The sequence below is a fragment of the Tachypleus tridentatus genome, chromosome 7, assembly GCF_004210375.1.
Source record: "Tachypleus tridentatus isolate NWPU-2018 chromosome 7, ASM421037v1, whole genome shotgun sequence".
Taxonomy (NCBI): Eukaryota; Metazoa; Arthropoda; class Merostomata; order Xiphosura; family Limulidae; genus Tachypleus; species Tachypleus tridentatus.
Genome location: NC_134831.1, coordinates 38,190,917 through 38,218,039, shown reverse-complemented (window position 1 = coordinate 38,218,039; position 27,123 = coordinate 38,190,917). Strand labels below are relative to the sequence as shown.

The 27,123-nt window shown below is 33.0% G+C and overlaps 1 protein-coding gene across 3 annotated transcripts; it reads right to left on the bottom strand.

Moving 5' to 3' along the window:
• Positions 1-1,423: 1,423 nt before the first annotated feature.
• Ada2a (Transcriptional adapter 2A) lies at positions 1,424-26,710 on the bottom strand. 3 transcript variants are annotated; one of them, XM_076511176.1, is made up of 10 exons: positions 26,536-26,710; positions 22,898-22,989; positions 22,335-22,432; positions 20,171-20,230; positions 18,907-19,068; positions 11,364-11,585; positions 8,749-8,909; positions 7,469-7,553; positions 4,791-4,864; positions 1,424-2,096 (listed from the first exon to the last, which is right to left on the bottom strand). In XM_076511176.1, the coding sequence occupies exons 1-10, from the start codon at positions 26,566-26,568 to the stop codon at positions 1,908-1,910; spliced, it is 1,176 nt and encodes a 391-aa protein (XP_076367291.1). In that variant the 5' UTR covers positions 26,569-26,710; the 3' UTR covers positions 1,424-1,907. The 3 variants fall into 3 exon arrangements, with proteins under 3 accessions (XP_076367291.1, XP_076367289.1, XP_076367290.1); XM_076511174.1 differs by having other exon boundaries at positions 26,387-26,694; XM_076511175.1 differs by having other exon boundaries at positions 11,448-11,585; positions 26,387-26,694.
• Positions 26,711-27,123: the final 413 nt, after the last annotated feature.

Genomic DNA, 27,123 nt, shown 5'->3' with positions numbered 1-27,123 from the left:
CGCAAACGAGGAATTATTAAGTATTTTGAGCTCCTTTGTAGGAGTACGATATCACGAAAATAAATATTTAAGAAATAAGAATCTCGTGCGTTCTTGTCTTTTTTCATACTTCTGGCAGATCCGATGGCCTTAAATTTTACATAATATTAGCTAAATTTATCATTAGATGATTATATATGCTTTTAGTAGTTCCATGTGCCAAGTTTAAAGTAACCCAATGAAACATAGCTCAAAAGTTTCTTGCATATGGTTTTTACTTGATAAAATCAACCTTTTAATGATTTAGTTTACATTTTTCACTCCACTGTTTATGGTTCACACTTAGTAACAAAAGTGGTTTTTAGTTCTTTATCCAATTACCACCACCTGAGCGTTTTAACTAAGCAATCATGTATCAAACCTTATAGCCCTCGATGATCAGCATGTCGTATTATAACTTTTTATAGTTTTTAAGATTCATCTAATATTTAAATTGAATTCATTTGCATTGAATTTTGCGCACCAAAATTCACGCCGTAAACACCCAATTTTGTGAGATCGGGAATAATTTTGTTGTAACATTGTATTTTCTTTTGGAGTTTCCTTTAAATTATCTAGAGGAAATAATACAAGGTTCAATCCAAGTAAACTATTACGATTTAGAATGTGTACATTCTCGTAAATTATTGTAGGCCAATGTAATAATATTCAAATGTCTCTAACTATACTAGGGTTAACGTAAGATGAATTTACTTGCACAAGGTAACTCAATAAGCGCGATAACTAATATAGATGTAAAGACACCGAGTATTTACATAAAGTGATATCTGTCACTTTATTCTCTAGACATACTTCTCTAATTACTCATTATTATTCATATTTACAATTAATTATTATTTCAGATATTTCAACAGTTTTCTGGTTCATTGCAATTCAAAGGTCTCTACAATACTTCAAAAATATAGTTTATAATGTTAACTAAATTGTGATCTGTGAAAGTAAGTGGTTATGCAAACACACACACACCACACATATATATTTAATAAAATACGTCGTTATTGAATGTGCGAGACCGAAATATGGCAAGGTGGTTAATGAGAACTCAATTTTGAGTGTAATTCGAACAAATTGATAGATAAAGTGTTACCCCACTCCCAAAACTCTCTTGATTACTGTGAACTTCACAAATACTATGGGCTACCTGAAAATCTCAGAAAGCGCCGATTGGTGGAAAATTATTATCCCTAACAAAGCTACACAATAGGCAATCTGTGCTGTCCAACCACAGGTATGAAAACCCAATTTTTGCGTTATAAACTTATAGACTTACAGCTGAGTTATCAAGAAAGCATAGAAAATGAAATACTACTCAACTTTGATGGTCAGTTCGCGTCCTCATAATATTTAATTATAATAAGAATAATTAACAAAGGTGAACCGTAACAAATACTGCAAAACTTTATTTTACTCGGAGAGAATGTATCATATTTGGAGAGTTCTCAACTATTGACATTCTTGTTTTATCACAGAGAAAAAAACGGTAACATCAAAAACAGGTTTACAAAATAACAATGGACGACAATGTCATAATTGGTAGAGTAATCAATAATACAAGTTTTTATTAACGATTTTACAAAAAGTGCATCATGTGTTTGAATTACTGACAATTATATGAGAATTAATGTGATTTTACAAAAACTCACTTTACGTTTTAAATTTTAAGCTATACATGACTATAAAACATAATTTGAATACATTTCCTCTGATTCATTTTCATCAACTGTGTATGATTCGAAGCTATAAATACGTCCAATTTTCAGGTGAATTTCTTTTTATACAAACATATAACGAGCAGTTTCCAAGACAACACATTAAAAGTTTTTTTCATGACAAACATTAAAATAGTTTTCTGCCTACCATAAAATCAATCACGTATCTTTTTTTATTAAACCTTCTTCAAGAAGAAAATCATATATTTTCCTAGTTTTGTTGACGTCAATTTTGATCAGACTTCGGGCCTGTGCTAACTTAAGTCCACCAAGCTTATCACATTCATTGATGAGTGTCGTCTTGATACTGAGGAAGTTCTCGGGTACCACACGAACAGCTGAACACAACTACAAATACGATTTCAAAGTTTGATACAATGACAACTGAAAACAAATGTAAATAGATATATTTTACGTTTGATATACAGTGCCTTTTGAAAGTATTCACCCCTACCAATAATGTTAAAATAATATTTTAATGAAATACAAATAATGTAAACAATTTCTTTTAATGAACTTTTTATTCAAAACTCTAATGATCAAACTTAACACTGTTATGTGTGAAAGAGGTTGAATGTCAGCAAAACTTGCAAAGAAAATATTTCAATTGAAATATGTTGATTGCAGCCCTTCTTACATCAGTACTTGGTGGAAACACCTCTGACAGCAATTACTACTATTGCACAATGAGACGATGTAACTTTTGCCCATTCTTCATGGCAAATTGTACCAATTCTAACAAGTTCATTGGCAGACTGCAATCTTCAATACTCACTATAATTTTTCTATTAGATTCAAGTTAGGAATTTGATTGGAACACTTCAAGACATTCGTTTTCTTCTTTTGAAACTACTCTAGTTTGGCTTTTGGTCATTGTTCTGCTGATATGTGAATTTTCGACTAAGTTTTAGCTAATGAGGAGAATCCATGTAAGATGATACTGCTATCACCATGCTTGACAGCAGGGATGGTGCTGACTGGGTGTTTTGCTGGGCTGGGCTTCTGCCACACACAACAATTTGAATTTGGACAAAAAATTTTGTCTGGTCACCAAACCTTCTGCCACATGTCTGCAGCATCATTTACATCCTATGTTGCAAACTTCGTACAAGATTTAAGATGATTCTCTTTCTTGTCACTCACCCATACAGACCAGCTTTGTGTAGGGCCTAGGATATACTGATGTTGGAACACAGACTCCTTTCTTAGTCAAGGAACTTTACAAAACTTTCAAAGTCACTGTTTGCTTCACAGTGACATTTCTAACCAATTTTCTGTTTGCCCAGCTGCTTATTTTGGAAGGGTGGCCTGTAGCACATTCCACTTCTTCATGATGGACATCACCATACTCAAAGAGATAATCAGGAACTTTGAAAACTTCCTCTAACCTTCTCCTGATCTGTACTTCTCTACCACTTTAACCCTGAATTTTTTGGAAAGCTCCTTAGTCTTCATGATTGGTTTGTTGTATCAGTATGTGAGTTGTGACTTGAACAGATGTATTTACTCTGAATTCAAATTTAAAAAATTTGATTATATATATAGGCAGAGACAATTACACTAATTTTGGTACCTTTCAAACAAATCTTTTGCACCTGAACTGATTCATGGTTGTTGAAGTGAAGGGGTTGAATATTTATACAATTGAGAATACTCTAATTTTCTTTCAAGATCTAACTTACTTACATAATATCAGTGTTTGTTAGCTTTCTCAGTTTGGAATAGATTGTATGGACTCTAAGCATAAAACCCTGTTTGAATGTTTTATGATTGCAAGCTCAAATTGTAACAAAATATGGAGACTTTACAGGAGGGAATATTTTTGCAAGGCACTGTATGAACAGCTAAAAACAAGTATAAAAATATAAATACAGCTTTTAATACATTAATAGATAAACACAACTGTAAAAATATAATAACTTTTGATATATATTTGTAGCCAAACATGATTGTATATAATAATGAAATTTAGGTTGTATGTAACAGACATATCTGATATAAACATTCAATATCCAGATGAGTAGGAAAATATTGAGCTTTTTAATACTGTAAAAGAAAGTTTTAGTATCAAATATAAAAGTACTTTTTCATGATATAATATGATATATGAAAATTCATTTAACTATCTAATATTTTGATGACATCCATTAGCAAACTACAAAAGTGATTCCAATAATTATTAACACAATTTGTATTTAGTCTTGCAAACATGCCTATCAGCAAAATCTGCAATTGTCTTAGGTTTTAAGGTCCAAGAAATTCACAATGCCTGATGCAGGTGTAAACAAGTCTAATTACTAGATTCATAATGCTTGATAAAAGGGTAAACAAGTCTATTCTCAAGACTGCTGGGTATGGATATTAGCACTTTAATTAAAATAAAGTACAGAATAATATTTCAACATCCTTAAGTCATTTTTCAGGTTAACAAAGAAGTCTAATTATGTTACCCAAACTCAATTTTGTTTAATGTTTCATAAATAATCTAACAGGTGAGATTTTTACTGAAGCTTCAACAGCCATTCAAGAGTTTTAATTGCTAACACTCTTTAACAGTTTGTTTCCATGACTATCCACGACTAAGGACTTGGCAAGCCCAGAGTTTTTATACAAGAGGCAAACATCTTCACTAATATTCTAACTCTTTATTGGTTAGGAAAAAAAAAAAAGTACACAGCTGGTCAGTAACTTTATCTCAGGTCATTCTTAAAAAGCAGCTTGTACAAGATTGTAAAGCCTATGCTTCACCACGTTTATTTAAACTTAATGACACCTTTCTACATTTTTTATACGTCTAATTTACCTGGTTCAATACCATTTCTCAGAATAAAGTATTCAAATGCTATAAAATATCTTAGAAAAAGCAAGTGCAGGGTTGAACCTCATGATGATGTAACTTCTAATAATGACAAGAGAACAAATGTCCTGGAATAGGGTAAAATACTATCATGCTGAAATATTAGTAATAGTTGTATTTGTGATAACAACTACATTACTCATATAAAGCATTCTTTGAATTCACAGAATAGACTAAACAATTACCTCTTTTTCCTTCGAACTGAGTTTTTCACATCCTGGCAGACCAAGAATTGAGAGGGGCTGAGAGGGACGACGTGCTGAAAATGGTGGAGCACAATTACCAAAATATATTATTCAGTGCTTAAGTAACAATTAATAATATTAATATTTTATACAACTAACAATTACAACTTGAATCATAACAGAAACATCATTTATGAATTATTATGAAATATAAAAATACATTCCACAATGTCTAAATAATAATAAATACAAAGAAATAAACAATCAGAGAAATTTTACTAAAAATTACTAATAATTATTTTAAGTTAAAAATAAGGTAATTTCAGAACTTGGCACTACTTTATGGGGATGTACACCTTGAGATGCATATAGAAGCACAACAATCACAGTAAACTTAGTGTACTTATTATACTGGTAAGGTTCAATGTCATGTTAATTAGTGCCTCTACCATACTGGGGGCAGCAATGCTAACTTCAAGAGGTAAATTTTATCTTACCTACCCCCAAATTGTAGTACCTTATTTTTATCTTTTTATTATTCTTATTTTAACTTTGGAGAGCAGTCACCTTCTCACAACTGTCTTTAGGCAGTGAAGGGTGATATATATGTGGGACATTGTGGGCTTAAGCGCCCACATTTTGCTTTCCTAATTTCTAGTCTAATTGTGTCTATTTCTTATGTGAGACAAGCAAATTGAGGGTTAAAATTGATAGATGGTGTATCCCCACTGCAATGTGGGTCCTATTCCGCAGTCACCTCCAAAACTAAGGATACATTTTATAATTCCACATTGTAGCTTGAATCCTAGGGCCTCTCTTTTTTTAAAAAATGCAGCATATTTTGTTCAATTTCAATGTGTTTTGGTTCAAAAAATTATTGTTATAATATAATTAATTAAAAGTTGAGATGTGATGTTTTTAACACAGTCCTTACTCATGATTTTTTTTACTTATTTAACTTCTTTTAAATGTATTTATTCAACTTAGCTAATAAATATATATATATTAAGTGTTAATCTAAAGTCAACTGATGTCATGAGAAAATAGAATCCTGAAGAGACTCCATTTGAGAAATAAATAGTAAACTGCTGGTTAGCATTGTAGTAATATCACAAAATTAGATGCTAGTACAAATTTCAAAAGGAACGTTTACATATTTCTACTGTTAAATATCAATACACTCTAGATGCATGCATTTCAGTTATTTATATGTTGTAAGATTCTGAGTACAGAAGATTACTACCTTAGTGATAAAAACCAATTCACTTGGTAAAAAAACACAATGAGGGTATGGCTCTAACTTGTTTGGTTAGTTGTTAAGGTAATTAGCACGTAAGTCAAGCACTAAGTCTCACAGAATCCAGCCTTTACAGCATGGTTAGAAATATCATGCACAAGTGGTTGCTAACAGGAGGTAATGTTACAAGAGAAATCATGTAAACTACAGTAGTTTTTTCCTATGTTACATTTAATTTACCAATGATTATCACAAGTGTTAGGCTGATAGGCTTTTGATGTTTTGCAGCTTTTGATTACTAAATCATAACTTACAATAATAAAATCATTCTTTTTAAATATTGTAGGATGGCCATCAGCAGTTGGTACTGTGGACTTTATTGATCTAGACACTCAAGACCTACATACACTAGTTTTCAAATAAATTGGGCATCTTTTTTACTTCTGTGAAACAGTTAAAATCAGAACACAGTTACATGTAATCAAAAATAATGTTTGATGATACAACATGACACAAAAGATTTGTACATGTAACTAGGATCCATGTAAATATTTAATGCATTAAAAAGTATTAATGACACAATTGTGCATGTAACTGGGATATGTGTAAATATTTAATACATTAAAAAAGTAAATATGACATAGTTACAGTTAATTCCAGACAAATTTGGTTTGAATTTAAAGCAAAGCTACATGAGGGCTATCTGTGCTACTTCCTAATTTAGTAGCTCAACATCACCACTCACCACCAACTCTTGGGCTATTCTTTCACCAATGAATAGTGGTATTGACCATCACACTATAATGCCCTCATGATTAAAAGGGCAAGCATGTTTGGTGTGACAAGGATTCAAACCTGAGACCCTCAGCTTACAAGTTGAGAGCCTTAACCACCTGGTCATGCTGGGCCTTTCTTTAGACAATAATAATGTTGTTCCAAGTGGAAGTTTCAAATCTATCAGTGAGAAAAAAATTAAAAGTAACAACTATTTGCTAGTGCCGTCTATATTGAGGTTCTATCAAAGAATGTTGCCTTGAAGTTCTAAGCTTACATAAAAATACATTTAATTTCTTTACAGTTCTCTGATCAAATTGTTCTCATTAATTAGGAGCATGATTACAGGATGGGTTCATGTGCCCAGTCTTTATAAATAAAAATGCTGGTTAACAGGTAGGCAGAGGAATAATTTAAGTTGTGAAGATACTCATTAAATCTCAAATGTAACAAACAAACCAAAATATTAAGAATACACAACTATAAAGGCAGTAAGATATCTTGTAGAGCTGAATGTGAACATTAAGTAACATTTGGTAGATAACACGTTAAAAGTTTAACATCTTATAATTAATACATTACTGGCTGGTGTGACTTGTATGTTTCATGAATATACCATACCTAACAAATTATTAGCTGATTTCACTAAGAACTAACATGAACTTACCAGCAGAAGGCACATGATCAGAAAGACCACGCGATCCTTCCAAGACAGTCTGTCGTTGAAGCCACTGTGAACACAAACCTTCATCCTACAAATAACAAAATAACATTACTTTAGTAGCAATTTAAACATTTGTTGTTGTTTTAGTACAAACCTACACAACTGGTCACTTGTGCTCTCTTTATTAAGGGAAATAAATCCCCAGATTTCAGTATAAATCTGTAAACTTATTACTGACCCTTTGGGGAACATGGAAGGTTTATAAATAATTTACTGTTTTTGTTCTGTACAAAATGTTTCACCAAAGAACTATTTAAGATTTTTTTCACTGTGATTTTCTTCTTGATATATTTTGAAAATAACACTTTCTGAAATAAAGATAAAAAACTAACGTTTTAAGGTACTCAGAAGGATTGTAGTGAGCCAGGTCTTTTTAAGTTACAAAACACTGATTTAATCGCAAGTTCAACAAGTATGAAATTCACGTTAACATGTTAACTGAGACAATGATGAACAGCAGAAGCATTATACAAAACATAACTCTACTCTTAGATATTAATGATGTTTGACAACTTTAGCACATATATTTATTCTGTTTGATAATTTTAATGACTAATTAATTTCTACAACCACTAAGTTAAAACTGATGACTCAAAATCTAGAGGGACATGGAAAATAGAAAATCTAAAACAAGTGGTCAAAAATGCTGAATCTTTGTTTATAGCTTCATAGGAAAGATGGGTTTCAAATCCCTTTTGAAGTAGAATTGTGTTTTTAATTAAGTTTAAAATAATAAGCAAAGTAAAAGCATTGATACCAAAACACTTTACATCTATAAAAAACAACCATGTTAGAATAAGGGGTCAGTCATTAAAAGGTAAAAACTGTAAAGACAAAATGTGAAACTTGACCTCTTTTACACTCACATTGCAACTTGTTTCAGATGCAGTAAGAAAAGAGGTTCAGGTATTCTCCATTGTTTTCATTGATTAATGTATACACTTTTAAATTTAATCTTTACAGGATTTGCCCTTTTTATTTTATACCACACATTTATATGGCAAACCTCTTTATTTTAACTCAACTGTTTTCATATGTAGACACTTTTGATCAGAGATGATAATTTTACACTACATAATTCTATCAAACTCAACTAACATATACAAAATTCATACTGAGATCCTTCTATTAATTATAGTTTTTATTTATTTACTGTCATAAAATGTCAATTAAGTTCAATTTTCTACTAAAACAAAGTACAGGTTTTTGACAAACTGTTTTACCTTTAAACAGCCCAACAGTTCTGTTAGTGCTGACCTTCTCTGTTGTCTTTCTTTTTGTTTTTTCTTCAGGCGGAGATATAAAGGAATGCTGTAAAGTCGCGTTAAACCCATAGTTCTACATTCTTTGAGAAGAGAAATTCTTTGCCGAAGATCAAACATACCTACAAACATAGTATTTCTATAGCGATTACATTCAAAATTGTTAAAAGTGCACTTGAAAAAAAAAATTGTCTTTCTCAAAGTAAATGATTTCTGAAGTTACAAACATGGCTAACAAGATATTCTACTTTGAGCAAGAATATTGACAAAGAGTTTTATATAAACAAGATTTTTAACATATTGCCTGAAAACACTTTTTAAAAAACACAAACTCCATCAGAAAATGTACAAATTAAAATGTGTCTTACATGCCATATCCCTTATTTTCACGTCTTTTGATGATGGTGTTTGGATAAGTATCAAAGTAGCCATAAGCATTCTAATTAAAGGTCCAATCATTAGCTATATCCCTAACCACAATTACACAAATATACACAGATTCAAACATATCAAAAACAGAACCAAATAAGAAAAGAACTATTGATAGCCAGTAAAAATAAATCCTTAATTTTAATAAATAACATTCAAAATATTATATATATTTTTGAAAGAATTTACCTTGTATTTTTGTTATAATATATCATTACTTTTATTTATATAGAACTGTATATTGTTATTATCTGTATAGAGCTGTAAGATTTACTGAATGTAGTTTTGTTTCTTTAAAGACCTGTAAGTCTCAACATATAGGATGCTTGCTCTTTTTAAATTACAGCAAGGACATAGATAAAGGAATGTTCAATAGGTTATTTAATTTGCTGATGAAGTTAAAGTTTTGTTTGTTGCTGGCTGTGAAAACATTGCTACTGTTGCTTTACAAAATGACTTGTATTATTTGATGAGTAGGGCTAATAAATGGTAGACAGCCATTTTATAACTGCAAGTTAATGCATGCGAGATAATTTGGATTATAACTATAATTTTGATGGGAATAACCTTAATTAAAAGACCTTGGAATTCTGGTTAGTCTCTTGAGCCACCCAAGAAATGTACTGTTGCTAGTGGTAAGGCAAAATAGGATTTTAGGTTTTATCTACAGAAATATTGAATACACATCTAAAGAGGTTATAGTGTCATTGTACAGGACACTGTGTTCAGTTTTGGACTACTTACCTTAGTAAAGATATTAAATTTTTGGAAAGAATATAGAGAAGGACAACAAGGGTGATGGACAGGTTAAGATCTATTGACTTGTGTCCTCTTGAAAATATGAAGAGATAGAGAGGATCTGATTGAGGTATTTGAGATTGTTCAAAATATACAGAACACATTTTTGTACTTAACCCTATAGAGCCTGTGTGGTATTGTATTATATTCAAAGTTTAATTAAACCACTCAACTATCAGTATATATCACAGTACATTACAATTTGAATTTTTATGCTACCTATGTTTTAATTACTTTGTTTTAAAAAGAAACATTAAAAAACCATAAACTGCAGTTTGCAAAATCTCTACTCCAGCAGCAGTTCACTCTTAGCCACATGAGCTGGAAATGTACACGAGTATCCAGATGCTAATATACGTGTGTTTGAACTATCTGACACAAGTTCCAAAATCTGCAGTTGTGTTCTTTGGAAAACAGATGTGTATTTTCCAACCCTTGATGGGTGTCACACCTACTTTCTGTACTTTGCTTTGAGATCTACAATGTACATGTAGTTATAGTTAACACAAGTGTATAAAGTCATAAGAAAAAGCTCAGTCTACACTACACTCCATCAACAGTTAAATTGAAATTGATGCACAGTTTCATATTGAACTAGATGTAACTTTTATTAGTTAAGCCCCTTGCAATCAATTAACTTATGGGCATAAAAGATGTTGTTGTTGTTTTTGAATTAAGCACAAATCTACACAATCGGCTATCTGTGCTCTCCCCACCACGGGTATCGAAACCCGGATTTTAGCGTGTAAGTCCACAGACATACCACTGAGCCACTGGGGGGAGCATAAAAGAAAAATGAAAAATAAACAATAAATGAAAAGATAATGACATGAAATTATGCATATGAGAAAAATAAGACTGTTCTAGTGGATTTCTATGAAGAGCTGAAAAGTACATATATATTTCTATTTGAATAATTTTAAACATTTCATTGCACCATATGTTGATGGTAACAGATAATTATTGATTGTAGAGAAAATGGAAAATAAAATATAAAAATTTACAGTAATTATAAAGCTTTTGATATTGATTTATGAGATTCTAGAGATTACACAAGTAAAATGTGAAAACTGCAAGATAAATTATTTTTATAATTTATAAACAAATTGCTTTGCAGGAGACCTAAAAACAACATGAAAACTTACACGTAATTTTAAACTAAAGTTTTTATATATCATGGATAATATTTTTTTTAAAAGATATGTACTTTTCCACAGTATAAACCAATACTATTTAATATTATTATTTGAAATCATATTCTTTTAAATTATTTCATAAAAATTGCTAAACTGACCATCACAGCCAATTTCAAAACAAATCCTGGCTAAAATTCAAGTATATAAACTTACAATGCAATCCTTCAAGAAAATAAATAAATTCATCTCCTGCTAACAACTGGGCAAAAACAGACAGCTTGTCTGTTAATGGCTTACTTAGGGTGTTGTCATACCTCCTCCACATTACCAGTGCTTGTCTTGGATGGATGAGTCCATGCTCCTGCATTATACACTTTCTTCTTGCCCTTTCCTTAAGACGTGAACTATAGATGTTCACCATGGCCAGTTTTATTTCTGTGAAGTGCATTAAGTGATAAGTTTTCACAAGGATTTACTATTATATCAAACAATATTATATAAATATAAAAGGTGTAAACAGTCATTTCAAACATCACATAAGTTGGCATGTGACTTCTTACATAATATAGAATTTGATACAAAAGGTCATAATATTTTAATAGAAAGAACTATAATTGAAAATTCCTGCTCCTTCTCCAACTTATACAATAGAGCTGGTTCCATTTTATCTCTAGAAACTTATGAGAATGTGCAGTATTAAAATGAGTCAGCTTAAGTCTCAACTCGCACTAGGAGAGAGGGAAGAGTCAAAACAGACTGTGGCAAAAACAGGAAGAAACAAATAAAGGGATTAGAAACACATGTGAAGAAATTCACTATTAATTAATTTAAAGTTGGGTGAATTCATTATCCAAAAAACTAAAATGGCAATACCAACAATTTGATCATGTGTCTTATTATTAAATACAAAATGAGATTCTTTGGTCATAATTTGATTGGTTGGTTGGTTGATTTGGTGTTTTATGCCACAAAGCAGCTAGGCTATCTGTGCTAAACATGCAGTAGAAAATTAAAATTAAAGTAAATTTAGTAAAATCCATAAAAGGAAATTAAGGTAAAACAAAGTTTAAAACATAAATAGTATAATGCCAGTGTTTACATCTAGAAAAACTTCAGTAATACAAATTGTAGAGGACTTTCAGTAATATAACTGTAATTATCATAACTCGCCAGAAACTCTAACAGGTAAGTACAAAAACCACCGTCGATCACACAAAGTTGGCCTTTCCAGTCATGGTTCGGAGTTATGTGACATTATGACCATTTTCAAAAAGTAAATTAATAAGAGTTTTAAAATACTTGTAGAAAAATTTTAATAATAACTCACCAGGATGACTAACAGGTAGTTCAAATGGGAAGTTCAAACAGCAGCGTTAGTCACATGAAGTTGGCCATTCCAGTCCTGGTTTCGAGTTATTTGACATTACGACCATTTTCTAATTTAAAATCAAACTAGATGGACTGTGATGCTTAAAAGGAATCACATTAAGAAAGGTTTAATATAGAAATTAAAAACTTAAATGGCATAAAAAAGATTGATGGCCTTTAAAAAACCATTTCCAAGGAGAACAGTGTCACCATCACCAATAACACTGTCTACCGTTACGGATAAACCTTGGGACAGAACATGCTTAAAATGGTGCTGTCGTTGTGAATCGTAACAATAACAAGAAAATAAAATGAGGCTTTTTGTGATCTGAGTGTTACACAAACTACACACTGGTGCATTAGTTCCAGATAAAAGAAAAACTGAGTTAAAAAACTGTGACCAATGCGTAGTCTAGTTAGAACAACTTCCTCTTTCTGATCCTTACGGAAGCAAGATGGCCAAAGTCCAATACAGGGTTTTATTTGGAAAAGCTTGTTTTCACATTGCTCACGCCAAGTCGATTACCAAGTGGCAAGGAGCTGAGCCTTGAATACAGGACCATAGACCATGTAGGAAATAGACATAGCAGTTATAGGGCCAGAGCAGATAGATTTAGCTGCAGTGTCAGCGAGCTGGTTCCCGTGAATAACAATGTGGCCCGGTATCCATAAAAACTGGATAGAAGTAGATGTTAAAGAGCCAGTCGGTTTTGAATATCGGCAAGAACAGAATATGAACTACGATGAAGCGATTACAGGGACAGTAGAAAATTAAGTGAGTCAGTATAAATAGTACAGTTTGAGTACTGCTTAGCTTCTACGTGATCAAGGGCAAGAGAAATGATGTACAGTTCAGCAGTGAACACAGAAGCTGTAGAAGGGATTCTGTGTGCAACCATAGAACCACAACAAACCATGGCAAAGCCCACACAGCCACCTGATTTTGAACCATCTATATAAATAGGAATGAAGGGATGGTTTAAAAGATTGCAGCAAATAACAGATGGTACTTCCAATTGGGAGTATCTGGTTTTATCAGGTGGCTTAAAGGAAGGTCACATTTGGGAATTCTAATAAGCTATGGTGGGATGAGCTGACCAATGGACACAGTATCGTTATCCAAGGACAGACCCTATTCATCCAACTACACCTGGATACAAAGGCCAAAAGAAGCAATTGCAGACCATCTACTCTGAAGAAGTATGGTCCACTGAGGAAGGAAAACACAACCCCAGGTGGAATACTTTGGAAAAGAATGAAGTTACAAGGCAAGTAGTAAAGACAGTTGCAAACGATGGAGGTGCAAAGAAGGTTCATGAGACTCTATGTATAAGCTCTAAACTGGGGAGGTGCAGAAAGCCCCAGTGCAGAGCCAAAATCCTTGATGATGAATGGGGTCCAGCATCTTTAAGGCCGAGGTCCTGGCAGAGCCATAGAGTAGTGATCCATAGTCGAGTTTCAATTGAATAACAGTATGATATATTTTTAGCATAGAACATCGATCTGCTCCCCAAGTGGTGGAAGAGAGGACACGGAGGATGTTCAGTGCTCTTGTACATTTGACCCATAGCTGCTTGATGTGTGGGATAAAGGTCAACTTGTGGTCAAATATAAGCCCCACGAACTTTATCTCAAGGACCACAGGCAGCAAAACTTTACCGATACGGAGTTCAGGATTAGGGTGAAAACCCAATTGGCAGCAAAAGTGCATGCAAACAGTTTTAGGAAGAGAGAAGTTAAAGCTGTTTGTTGTGCTCCAGTTCAGTAACCAGTGAGGGCAGTCTGTAGCTCCTGCTTAATACACCTCATGTTCGACGACTGACATGAGATGTAAAAGTCGTTGACATAGAGTCCATTTGCAACGGTAAGAGGGAATTGTTCAGTGATGGCAATAATCTTTATACTAAAAAGTGTGGCACTTAAAACACAGCCCTGATGAACTCCAAGTTCCTGTGGAAAAGAACGAGAAAGTGTCGAACCCACACAAACTTGGAATCTCCTGTCCATTAAAAAATTAATAAAAATGGGCAAATGGCCATGTCACCCTACATATAGAGGTTTTGCAAAATGCCATACCTCCATGTTGTATTGTAAGCCTTCTCAATGTCAAAGAATATTGATACAAGACGTTGTTTGAGAAAGCCTTCTCTGATTGGTGTTTCAAGTCAAATCAGATGGTCCATGGTGGAACCCACACTGGGTGAGTGAGAGAAGGTTGTTTGATTCAAGGTACAAAACAAAACGAGCATTAACTATCCTCTCTAAAGTCTCACAGAGACAGCTCATCAAAGCAATTGGACAGTAGTCTGAAGGAATTTTGGAATCCTTCTCAGGCTTAGAGAAAGGTAGGACAATAGCCTGGCACTAGGCATCAGGAAAAACATTCTCCTGACAGATCCGATTAAAAACAATTAGAAGAATATCAAGAGAAGCAGGAGAGAGATAGCACAGCATGTCATAGTGTACGTCATCAGGTCCAATCGATGTATTGCCATAGAGCAAGATCTGGAGGGGGAGAGAATTGTATTGCCCACTGACCTATCGAATCTTGTCCCATATGACTTTGGAACTGGTGGTAGAAGATATGCTTGTTGTGTACTTAATCCAAGATTTCTTCTACCTTTGACGTCTTACCCACTGAGTATGTGCACAGGCCTGCTGGAAAGCAATGCGGTGTGAGTGTGGGATATCTACAAAAGTATCCCAGGCCTGTTTTTGAAGCTTTCATGCCATGAGACAGGATTCCACCATGGACGAGGATATCATGGAAAATGTGTCAAGGCTTTAGGAATACATTGAGCAGCTGCTTGTATAATACAGTCAGTTACTGCTGCCACACAGTCATCTATTGATGGCTTACAGATGATGGCAGGATGAAGATCTGCAAGAGCAGTGAAAGAGGGCCAGTTTGCTTGAACCTGCTTCCACCAGGGTGCACGAATCAGGTGGCATCAACCACGGCCAGTCTCTCTCAAAATTATAGGAAAATGATCACTGCCTTGTGAATTACTGTCAACCCTCCATGAAAAATGGGTGAATGGTGAAGGGGAGCAAATTGAGAGATCAATGACAGTAAAGGACTGAGTAGGTGTGTGAAAATAAGTGGAAGAACCAGTATTGAAAAAAAGAAAAGTTGTGATCAGAGAGCATATGCTCTACAGAGCAACCCCTCCTATCAATATCAGCACTTCCCCAGAGGGGATGATGTACATTAAAGTCCCAAAGGACAAAAAGGGAGAGAGTAACTGTTCAATGAAAGTATCAAGGTCTGATTGATCATATGTTTCTCCAGGAGACAAGTAGAGAGAACAAACAGTGATGGTATGACCCAAGGAAACACGGATGGCTACAGCCTCCAAGGGTGTGTTGAGCTACAAAGACAGGGTGGGCACTTGCTGATTAACCAACAGTGCCACCCCTCCATGCACTTGTCCATCACACAGCCTGTCATTTCTGTACAAAGAACACTGCCAAAAGGTAACTGTATCAACAGGTTTCAGAAATGTTTCCTATCAGGATAGATGTACAGGATGGTAGGAAGTAATCAGTGTTTTGATGTCATCCAGATTAGAATGTAAACCTTGACAGTTTCACTGTACCAAAGTGGTCATTTTTATTTACATGTAGGCAAATTGGGTGGAGAACCCTTCTGTTTACAACCACATCTTTTTTCTTTACTGTTGTTATTTGAGGGAGGTCTATTGACCTCTGTGGATCTTCCCTGGGTCAAATGAACAGGTCTTTGCTGTTGAAAAAGGATTCCAGCAACTGAGGATGTGAACAAATGATTGATTTGCACCTTGGGATGGGAGAAGAAGATGTATCTGAGGAAACACCCTTAACCAGAACCAAAAGAAGTGAATCTTGGGATTTGTTGGAATGTATGTAAGGGACAGAGATCGGTGTTAAAGTTGATTCATCAACTTTTTTAACCATGGAGGTCAAAACACTTTTCATTTGTTTTGAGAACAATTCTTTTGCAGGCATAATAGTGGAATGGAGTGCAGCAGCATACATGCAACATGAAGTGGTGAACAGCAACTTTGGAGGTTCAGTAATGTCATGAATTGTTTTCAAATGCTGCATCTCTTTTTCTTCCAAGGGCAAGAACGAAAGTAGGATGGGTGAGAGCCATCACAATTGACACAATGAGGATCTGTTTCACACTCATAGGCATCATGGTCCTTGCTATTGCCACAAGCACATATCAAGGAACCACAACATGACATCTTTGAGTGACCGAACTGCTGACACTGGAAACATCGGAGAGGGTTTGGAATGTATGGCCGTACCATGCAATTAAAATAACCTGCCTTGATGTTGGCAGGTGGTGGTGATGATGTAAATGTCAGAATGAGGACGTTGGCCAGCATTGTAATTCCATATTTGCAAGTGGAGATATGCCTCACTGCAGAAACCCCTTGGGAAGAGAAACCAGCGAGAATCTCTGATTCGGTGATGTTCTTCAAATCCTCTCAACAATAACTCCTTGTGATGAATTCAAAGTAGCATAAGATGTAATCTCAATAGGTATATCCCCAATCACCTTTGAATGCAAGAGGAGTTAACTGTGTTAAGATGTGGATGTTTCCACCAATATGTTACAAGACCAAAGTTTTTAATGACTTAGGAGAGTCAGCAAGTCCCTCTAGTCCCTTCTGAAGGAAAAAGGGAGACATATTTAGGGCAAATGTCTGAAAAAGAATGTAGTATAAGAAAATGAGATATAACAGCTGCTACAGATGTTGAAGACTGCTGCTCAGGATCTTCAAAGCGTGGCCAATTACCTATGGATTGTTTTCTCACTATTTTATTTAAGTTTTTATTTGGAGGATCCATAATAAAAAAAGGAATATTTCGGTGTCCACTGACCCCACCCACCATCGAGACCTATGAGGGAATGCACTACAATGTCAAACACGGATACTGCAGCAATGCCAGGATTTCGTGAGCACTATACCCAAACAGCAGCATCAGCTAAGATGTCCACAACAGCTGTTGAGAACATACAACACTGGTATTTGGCTGACCCTAGCCCAAGTGGACAGCAGATTGATCCAAGGGGGGCCACCCCAAGGCTGCCCGTCTTCAGGAATTCAAGCCAAAGTGGTGTGTTTGGATTGGACCCCTCAACCACCAGGATCCACATCTCCCCTTCATGGCCCATCACACACGGCAAATATGTGGGTGAATGTTTAGATCCCAGAGGAAGTAAACTGAAAGAACAGAACCTTCCCTGGGAGGTCCCCTCACCATGTACAGGAATTCACACCGAGGGGTAGTCATAATTTCAAGTAGTTTCAAAAATTAATATTTAGTTGAGCCATTGACTTTAGTGTTATCAAGAAACAGTAAATCACTACTTAATTTGATTACTTCATTGAGCAGAATGTTATTCAGTAACTTATTATCAAAACTCATGATGTATGATGTATTCAGATGAAATTAATGAAACAAAGGGGTCTTTAACAGTAAACTTATTAGTGAGCAGAAGTAAGAACTTGATTAAAAACAGCTAACTGATTGTTTATTTCAATGTTGGATACAATCCATCTGATCGGTACGTCGACTTTACACAGTTTAGTCAAACCACACATAATGTCACTCTATGATCTAACTGAACAAAAAGCTTTAAAGGTTGTCACACAGCCATTTTTGATTGTTAGAAACAGCTAGAAATCTTAGGTGTATGCATGAAAACAAATAAAGAAACTTAAAATTTTGAATAAAATAAAAAATATTACAGTAAATGACTCATTATTTGGATGGATATATGAAATACTGTAGACATAATGTGTCTAATTAGTTTCCAAAATTTGTTATATTGTCAAGTTCCTTTACTGCCAGGTAGACATATGTAAATAAAAAGTTATAAATGTTACATTATTTGCCAGTGGTAGTTTTTCATAAGTAAATTGCTGTTAAAAGAAACAAAGTCTTTTACTTAATGTTTTTTGTCATTTTTTTTACCTGGTCTTTTTCTTGAAATAAAATCATTTTAAGGGTACACTCCAAACTAGAAATATTTATCAACATGATATACTAAAGTATAGATGACTAAGTAGAATTTGTTTTTCTTAAACACACATATACATTATTACTGTAAACTGTACACACAACTTAGATGTTTTTTATACAGGGTGTTCGGAAAGTCACTGTGCAGTTTTTAAAGCAGCGATAACAACATTCATTCAGTCTATTTCAAGCCAGCAACTGATAGCGGTGTTTAGAAACAAAATAAGAAGGATCCAGACCTGTATTGATGCCAATTGTCATTCATATTTACCTCCTGTATTCTATATTGAAACATGTCTGTTAATAAATATATAAGCGCATCGTGACTTTCCGAACACCCTGTACAAGAAATGTTATAAATATCTTTAGGTACCTGTTTCACTCTCATCTTCACATTCTCGTCCAAACTCTAATTCTCGAAGCTCTAGCTCAGCAAAATTATCATATTCTGTTTGAAAATCACCCCTAGCAGGCATATATCCTGCCATATCACGATGCAACTGGGAGTCTAGGGCTGGGCGTGGTGGATCTTCACCTAATGTACACACAGCGACAGGAGTAATTTGATTTGATAAAAAAGTAATATTTTCCAATCACAAAATATAGTAGGAAGTTCTTATAATAGACTTTACAGAATACTTTCATCAGTCATAAATCTCCAACACTTGATTAAAGGATACAGCATCTTTCAAAAACATAGTTTCTTCCAAGTTTACTTTCAATTATAAGATTTGTATCTTTAAATCTTAAAATTTCAAGAATGTGGATATACAAAGGTAAATACACTCTTAGAGAAGAATGAAATACAAATACTTAAGCCCCATTCAATTCATAATTCTTTTAGATCCCCATGTGCCACAATAAATTATCCCCAACCCAAATACATAAACATAAATAAAATAAGAAACACTACTATAAAATTACTCCTGTCCACTAATAAAGGATTTAAGTCTGTGAGGCAACAGATTCAAAAAAGTCATAAAACTGATACCTTATTCAATGTTATAACTACTGTAGTAATTTTAGTGACTGTACAGCATACAGATAAACAGATATGTTAATATCTCTCTTGACCATTAAATTATCTTGGAACTATTTTATGTGATTACTGAGTAACTTCAAAATTGCTTGCACTTATGATACTGTTTTTGATATTTTAAATTAAGATAATTGCATGGTAGATAGAGGGTGTTTAACACAGTGTGATAAATATAACAACATGATAGTTATGGGAGCATAGGCTTTTATGATAGATTAAGTTAAATACTTTAATAAGTGTGTAATAAGACAAACAATCAGTGAGTAAGTGCAATCTCTGTTGAAATGTTTTATTTGTGAATTAGGCCTATTGTTACTTCTGTAAAATAATGTACAACTTCTACAACTTAAAGTTTGAGAAATAACAGTTTCTGTTATCATTACAACAACTGGACTTTATATTATTTTTGCTAAACAATCTAAAAGGGCCCACCAAATGATGGAAACTATTACAAAAATACACATCAAACAGATAATTACTTCAGAATTATTCTGGTTTGATGTAACAACTCTCAGGAGTTTAACAGATTCAAACATAATTCCTCTGTATTTTGATATACTCCATTTAACCAATCACAAAAAATCATAACTGAGCTTACCTTTGGTGTACTGAAAAGGCGTTGGATGGATTGCACTCTTACTTTCAGGATATTGTCCTTCTGAAGCAGCCAAATATTATTAGTAATTAATAACATTTTATTTCATATAAACACATTCATAAATAAATGAAAATACACAACCAAAGAAAGGATACTTCATTTTTACATTCAACATATCAAAAACTTCTGAAGAATTATTTACTGAAAGAAGTGATGTGGTTACTGACAGCTATTAAAATTACTAAGTATGTAAATAATACTTACAGTTTAACAATATTAATCTCTAAAAAGCAAGTATAACTTTAATTACTCATAAAGCCTTCAGGTGTCAGTGTTTGTACTGTTGTTCACAACTACATATTTCAAAACCAGTCATTACTTTCTTCTAGAATAACATTCTACTATTCAAAAGTGCTCAAGTTTTGGGCCTTATTTTAAAATTCATTATATCTTTTGTATATGATCCTGTGTGTTATCTTTTTATGAGACTTGATATTCCACTGATTGCACCAGCTTACTAAAGATAAATTACTTCTTTCACCTTACCTTGCCATTTTTGGAGGATCTATTATTAAATACCTCATCAACACCTTTCATACATTACCAACCAACATATTTTAATTAACCCAATTAGTTGAGCCAGTCTATGTGACTTTTTAGATACTGTAAGTTATTTTGATTCACCATACTGACCTTTGTGTTTGTTTTCTAGCATCATCTTCCATGATGTCAACAGACAATGGTTTATCTCTAAGATGACGAACTTGTACTACTAACTCTTTAAACCAGAAAACTGACAAATTTAATGCATTTGTACCCCACACTTATTCTTCATCTACAATGCCAACTTAAAACTTAAAATCAGAACACATTTCTCAGCAAAGGATGGTTTACACCTTTTTTTCAATGGAATCATTTCATTATCCTGTAATTTACACCCCTTTGTTATAAACTGCATTTTCACTTGTCTATAGAGAATTATTGAATATTCAGGCCTGAGCTCATCAAACACCCTTAATCTTAAATCTTAAGCTTCTTTAAGATCCCTTTATTCTCCTGAAGAACAACCTACTATTAAAAATTGCCCGAGTTTTGGTTCTTTTTTAAAGTAACTGCAACTTTTGTGTGTGATTCTATGAACTCTTATTAAGATAAACAATAATCTATTTAATATAATTAAAGTCTATTAATGGAAGCTTTCTCAATAAATTAATGGTTTGATCTCTCATAACAACTTTCAATAAACTGTAAATTTATTGCCTCTACCACTCTACATGTCCATTTCTTTTGCACTCTAATGGAAAAACGGCATTGCCTCTTTCCAAGATATGAATAGCCTTTTACAGTTCTTTAATATATGATTTATTGCTTTAATTCTCTAATAATTCAATACAAAAACATCCAATGTAAGTCTTATTTTTTTCTTTTATAATTTTGAATACTTCTGTTATCTCACCTCTAACTTATTTTGTTGAAGAGATAACATGTTAAAAAGACTTCAACCTATCTTAAAATAACACAAGTTATTTCCTCTGAATTGTCATAGCAGCCTTTCCCTCAATGATTCAATAACTCAATGTTTCTAATTTCTAAGGTAAGAAGACAAGAACTATACAAAATATTCCAACTGAAGTCTGATTAGTGACAAACTATATAACCAATAGCACTATACAGATTCAGTTAACCTTATCATTTGCAATGGAAAATTATGCTATAGACTTAAGAACTGTATCAGCCAAAACCTCAAAATTATATGCTTTATCCACATAATTAAGAGCTTCCAATTTAACTTGTATGTGCAATTTATGTTCTAAACCACATGAATAACCTAATGCTTGTAACTTTCCATGTGTCTGTCCAACTAGCCGCTTTGTAAAATTATAGTACTTTTGTTATGGTCGGTCAGACATAACATCTTATGTCATCAATGAACTTAACAAATTCCTTGTACTAATCATTAGAAACTTATGAAAAAAAAAGACAAAATCCATTATAGAAACAATTTCATCTGTATATATTCTTAATTAACGTACTAAATTTAGAAAGTTGCTTTGAACTAGAACTAACTCATATTGTTGTAAAAGAATTGAGCCAAATGCTTTGACTTTTAAACTTGTTTATAGCTAACATAATAACTTAAAAACTACAAAATAAATTTAGTCACCTGGTAAAGGGAGTTTGGGATTATACACATAGAAGTTAAAGTAATGAAACCTGCATTCATCCCTGTTTTTAGTCTGTACCTGACGAGCTACGTCTGTCCTGTAAAAAGTATGAATACAAGATATAATTTTTTGACACAGAAAAGTTCTATTTGCTTTTTATACATTTTCCAAAAAATTTATTTTCAACAATTTAAAATAACTTTAATTGTTGTGAAACCTTATAAAACCAAGTTATATCTCTATCCACTATAATGGTTATGAGAAACTAAAAGGAGAAACTATAAAAAAAACTTGTGTTTGAAAACATGACCAAACTTAATGTATCTGTTACTAAGTAATCTAATATTTCCACAAGTTTTACAAGCTTAGAAATTTACAGCTACTAGAAATAATAACAATAGTTTTATTTTTTATACTGAGTAGACTAACTGTATAATAATTTAGATAACATAGTTTCAAACCCCAGTTCAAAAACGTGCAAGATTCTCAGTCTTACCAGTTTCAGATTGCAAAATTAAGATCTGGATATTGATAAAATGTCTTAAATAATTTTTAGACTTACCAGTTTCCTAAACCACACCCTAATATAGCATCAAGAAGTCTAATTTCTTCAGCAGCTGTCCAGTTTTTATCCAGAAGCGGAAAGTTGTTTCTCTGAAGAGAAATACAACATAAAAGTTTATTTATTTATACAGTCATGTAACAATTTATGGAAAATGGTAACTCATAAATGTAACAAACATAAGTAGAAAGTACATTATTTCTCCAAATAGTGGTTAGTAATTTTAAAAAATGTAACACTGATTACAAACTCTTAAATATGAAAGAAATGTTTAGAACAAATATTTCCTAGTTTCCAGAACAATAACTAACTAACTAATGGTACAAGGAGGTATAAGAAATAAAATAGATGACTTTAGAACATTGGTAGGAATGAAAGATGATGTAATGGGATTAAATGTAACATAGTTAAATGTAGATTATTTTTATCACAGAAGTTTCTTTGAAATACAAGGTTACAGGCTATTTAATAGGGATAGAGTATTAAAAAGGGGGTTGGAACAGCTTTATATGTAAAATATGAGTTATATCCTGTTGAAATCAAGGATATTAAAGATAACAGTAAGGAAATTAAATCATCTGCATTTCTATTAATGAGTGTAAAGGAAAAAGGTTTTTAGTGAAAATTTGTTACAAACCACCAGATGAAATTAGTGAGTAACTTCACAGTGAGATTAATATTTCAGCTGTTAATGAAGCCATTATGGGTGAATTAAATTTCAAGCACAGAGATCTGGGAAATACCAGAGTTAGACCATGAGGGAGAAAGGTGTTTGGAAACTGTTCAGGATGGCTTTCTTCACCAATTTGTCAAGAAACCTACTAGAAATAATGTTATTTTAGGTTTATTACTAACTTTAAATAGAGAAATGACCAAGAGGCTGGAAACTGGAGAACATTCAGATGCAAATAACCAATGTTCTATTGGATTAAATGTTTTGAAACATATGGAGATAATGAATAACAATATTTTGATTACAAATTTAAAAAAAAAGTTTTTGGAGGGATTCAACAAGAATTATTTGTTGTGAATTGGGCAGTTGGAAATACTGATGAGATGTGGAACAGTTTCAAAGATTCAAGGTAAAGATATTCCTTATAACAAGAAAAGGGTGGTTACAAGTAAAAAAACTCAGGTTGGCTTACAAAGACTGTAAGAGATAAAATTAAAGTATCATAAATTTAAGAAATTTAAACTGGCTGGTATGACAGGAGATTTAGATCATTATAGAAGAACAAGAAGGTTGATAAAACATGAAATTATTACACCAAAAAGGATGCAAGAGAAAAGGTTTGCTGAAAAGTGTAGAAACTAAAATAAAGTGTTTCTTTATAAACATTAGAAGTAAACAATATGTTACAATGGGGTAGGATCCTTGAGGAATGATAAAGCAAAGCTTTTATCTATAATACAACTGTAGAAAAATGGAAACCAGATTCAAAGAACATAAAAAGTCACCTTCACACGTTTTCGAACACTGCAAGTCAAATAAACACTACATAACCACAGAAAACACCCAAATACTAAATAAAGAAACAAACATAAACAAATGCAAAATTAAAGAAGCCTTATTTATACAACAACTCAAGCCTAAAATAAACCAATTAAAAGGAACACCTTCATACCTGTATAAAAATAATATAATAAATAATAATAAAATAAATAAAGCTTGTATCTGATCATTATGGGATGGCTACATTATTAAATTTTGCTGTTTCTTCAGTTTTTACTAATGAAGAATTAAGCAATCTTCCTCAGATTCAGGAGAATGTTTCACCACCATTAAAACAAATTGTATTTACTATTTTTTGTTAGTCCTTAAATAGTGGGCAGATACTGGAGAACTGGAAGTTAGATAATGTCACTCCTCTTTCAAGTGAAGTAATAAAACTTGTTCTAATAATTATAGGCCCATTAGTCTTGCATCAGTTGTGGGAAAAGTTTTGGAAAGTCTTTCCAAAGTCATTTTACAAAGTTTAGGATTTTATTGGATAGTGAACATGAATTCACTAAAGGAAATTTTTGCTTTAAAAGTCTTTAGACCTGCTTTGAAAAGGTGATTTACTATGTAGATGAAGGTAAGGGTGTAGGATTTGGTGTATCTGGATTTTCTGAAAGTATTCGACAAGGTACCACATAAAAGGCCTGTAAAAAAGAAAAGTATCTTTATAGGTGTGGGGGATAAGTTAATAAATTGGATAGAAGCATGGCTGGATGGAAGAAAGCAAAACTGTTACAAATGCACAAACTAATTAATGTTACAAGTGAGGTACCTCGGGTTTCAGTCTTAGGACCTTTACATCAATGACACAAATGAAAGAACAGTCAATAAAACTACTTAAATTTGCTTATTATATATGGATTATCATAATTTCAATTACAAGTACAATTTGGATAGAGATAACCTTAACAGTTTCATTCATGTGATAAAGGGATCTTAGTGTAGTGCTTGATCAGTCTCTTAAGCCATCAGCAGTGTGCTGTTGTTAGTTGTAGGACAAATAGGACCATAGAATGTATCTACAGAAATATTGAATATAAGCCTAAAGAGATGTTATAATTTAGGGCACATTTACAGTGTTGTGTTCAGTCTTGGGCTCCTTAACTTACAAAAGATATAACTGTTAGAAAAGGTCCAGAAATAGGACACTAAAATGGTGATTGAGATGGAAGGGTTAACATATAAGAACAGGTTGGGATCACTCAAATTGTTTTCTTGAGAGTTAGAAAGGATCTGATTAAGCTGTTTAAGATTTTAAAGAGAATTGATAGTGTCAATGCATCATATATTTTTTATATTTAACAGTTACAACATTATAATTAGGGGACAGAAATATAAATTTTGGCAGGGTATGAGTCATCTTCAGCTGAGACTTGTTTTTCTAACTAGGTGGTTGACCTTTTGAATGGATTGCTTTGGATATTATAAAGACAGTAAATTTAGGTGTTTGTTTGTTTTGAATTTTGTGCAAAGCTACACAAGGACTTTCCATGCTTGCCATTCCTAATGTAGCAGTGAAAGTCCAGAGGGAAGGCAGCTAGGCATCATCACCCACCACCAATTGGGCTACTCTTTTATCAAGGAATAGTGGGATTAATCATCATATTACAACACCAAATGGCTGAAAGAGTAAGCATATTTAGTGGGACAGGGATATGAACCCATGACATTCAGATTGTGAGTCAAAAATCTTAACTGCCTAGCCACACAGGGCTTAAAATTTAAGTGAGTTTAGGAGAAAGTTTGATAAGTATATAAATGATAAGGTAGGCTTAATGGCTTTATTATTTATTTTATTCATTTATTAATAATTTTAGTTTAGTTTAGTTTAGAAGATGTAACAGCCGAGATGGACCAATAGGTCCCATTCCCATTATATTATTAGTGAATTTGAGTAGGCCACACATTCGTATCAAGTTCATAACCACAAAAATACAAAACAATAAAAAACAAATTTATATTTAACTAATATTAGCAAAATTACTTACAACTATTTCATAGTTGTGGTTATTTTGGTGATCCCCAATTTCTGATCCTTTGGCAAAACAATGAAGACACAGGAAACACTCAGATAAACATTCTGTACAGTGAATGTAAGGTTCAGTAAGAAAAATTCCACACATTAAACAGATTTTACCTTCTTTGATGACGACATCCATGCTGGGTTCATTTGAAGTTTCCTACAACATTCTTTGTAATTACGTTTTGGTATTGTTAATGCTTAAAAATATTTTCCATGGTGTTAATAACTGTTTTTGTAAAGCAGTTGTTACATACCATACCGTTAAACTTCCTGATTTGAGTTCTTAAAAACGCCGATGCTAAAAACATGCAAGAAACACATTTCTAGTTAGCGCTAGTGACTCATGGTTGTCTAAGAAATTAAATAAACAGAAAATGGCAAAGTATTAACATTTGAGCTTCTTAGCTTAAGTTTCGAGTTGACAACACATAAATCCCTATTATCAATGAAAACTTGAAGACCCATACATGTAAGCTAATAAACAATTTGGTTGAAATATCAGGTAAAATATTTTATCTATCTTTGTATTGTAATAAGCTGCACTGGGTTAGCTCTGATACAATGTCCAGAATTAGGAAATCCAACAAATGCATCTGACTATTTGGTAATTCAATCTGTCCGCATTTATGTGTTGTAATGAAATCATATTCTAGTGATACTGTTAGCCAGTTATGTTATCCTTAATTCACTAATGTATGATTT

What these genes read in the sequence shown, in the direction of transcription:
- Ada2a (XM_076511174.1), bottom strand. Translation starts at nt 26,557, where the DNA reads ATGGATGTCGTCATCAAAGAAGGTAAAATCTGTTTAATGTGTGGAATT. An exon ending in GGGTGTGGTTTAGGAAACTG is followed by an intron (nt 22,433 to 22,897) that starts GTAAGTCTAAAA and finishes TACTTTTTACAG; the next exon opens with GACAGACGTAGCTCGTCAGG. An exon ending in TCCCAAACTCCCTTTACCAG is followed by an intron (nt 20,231 to 22,334) that starts GTGACTAAATTT and finishes TGGCTGCTTCAG; the next exon opens with AAGGACAATATCCTGAAAGT.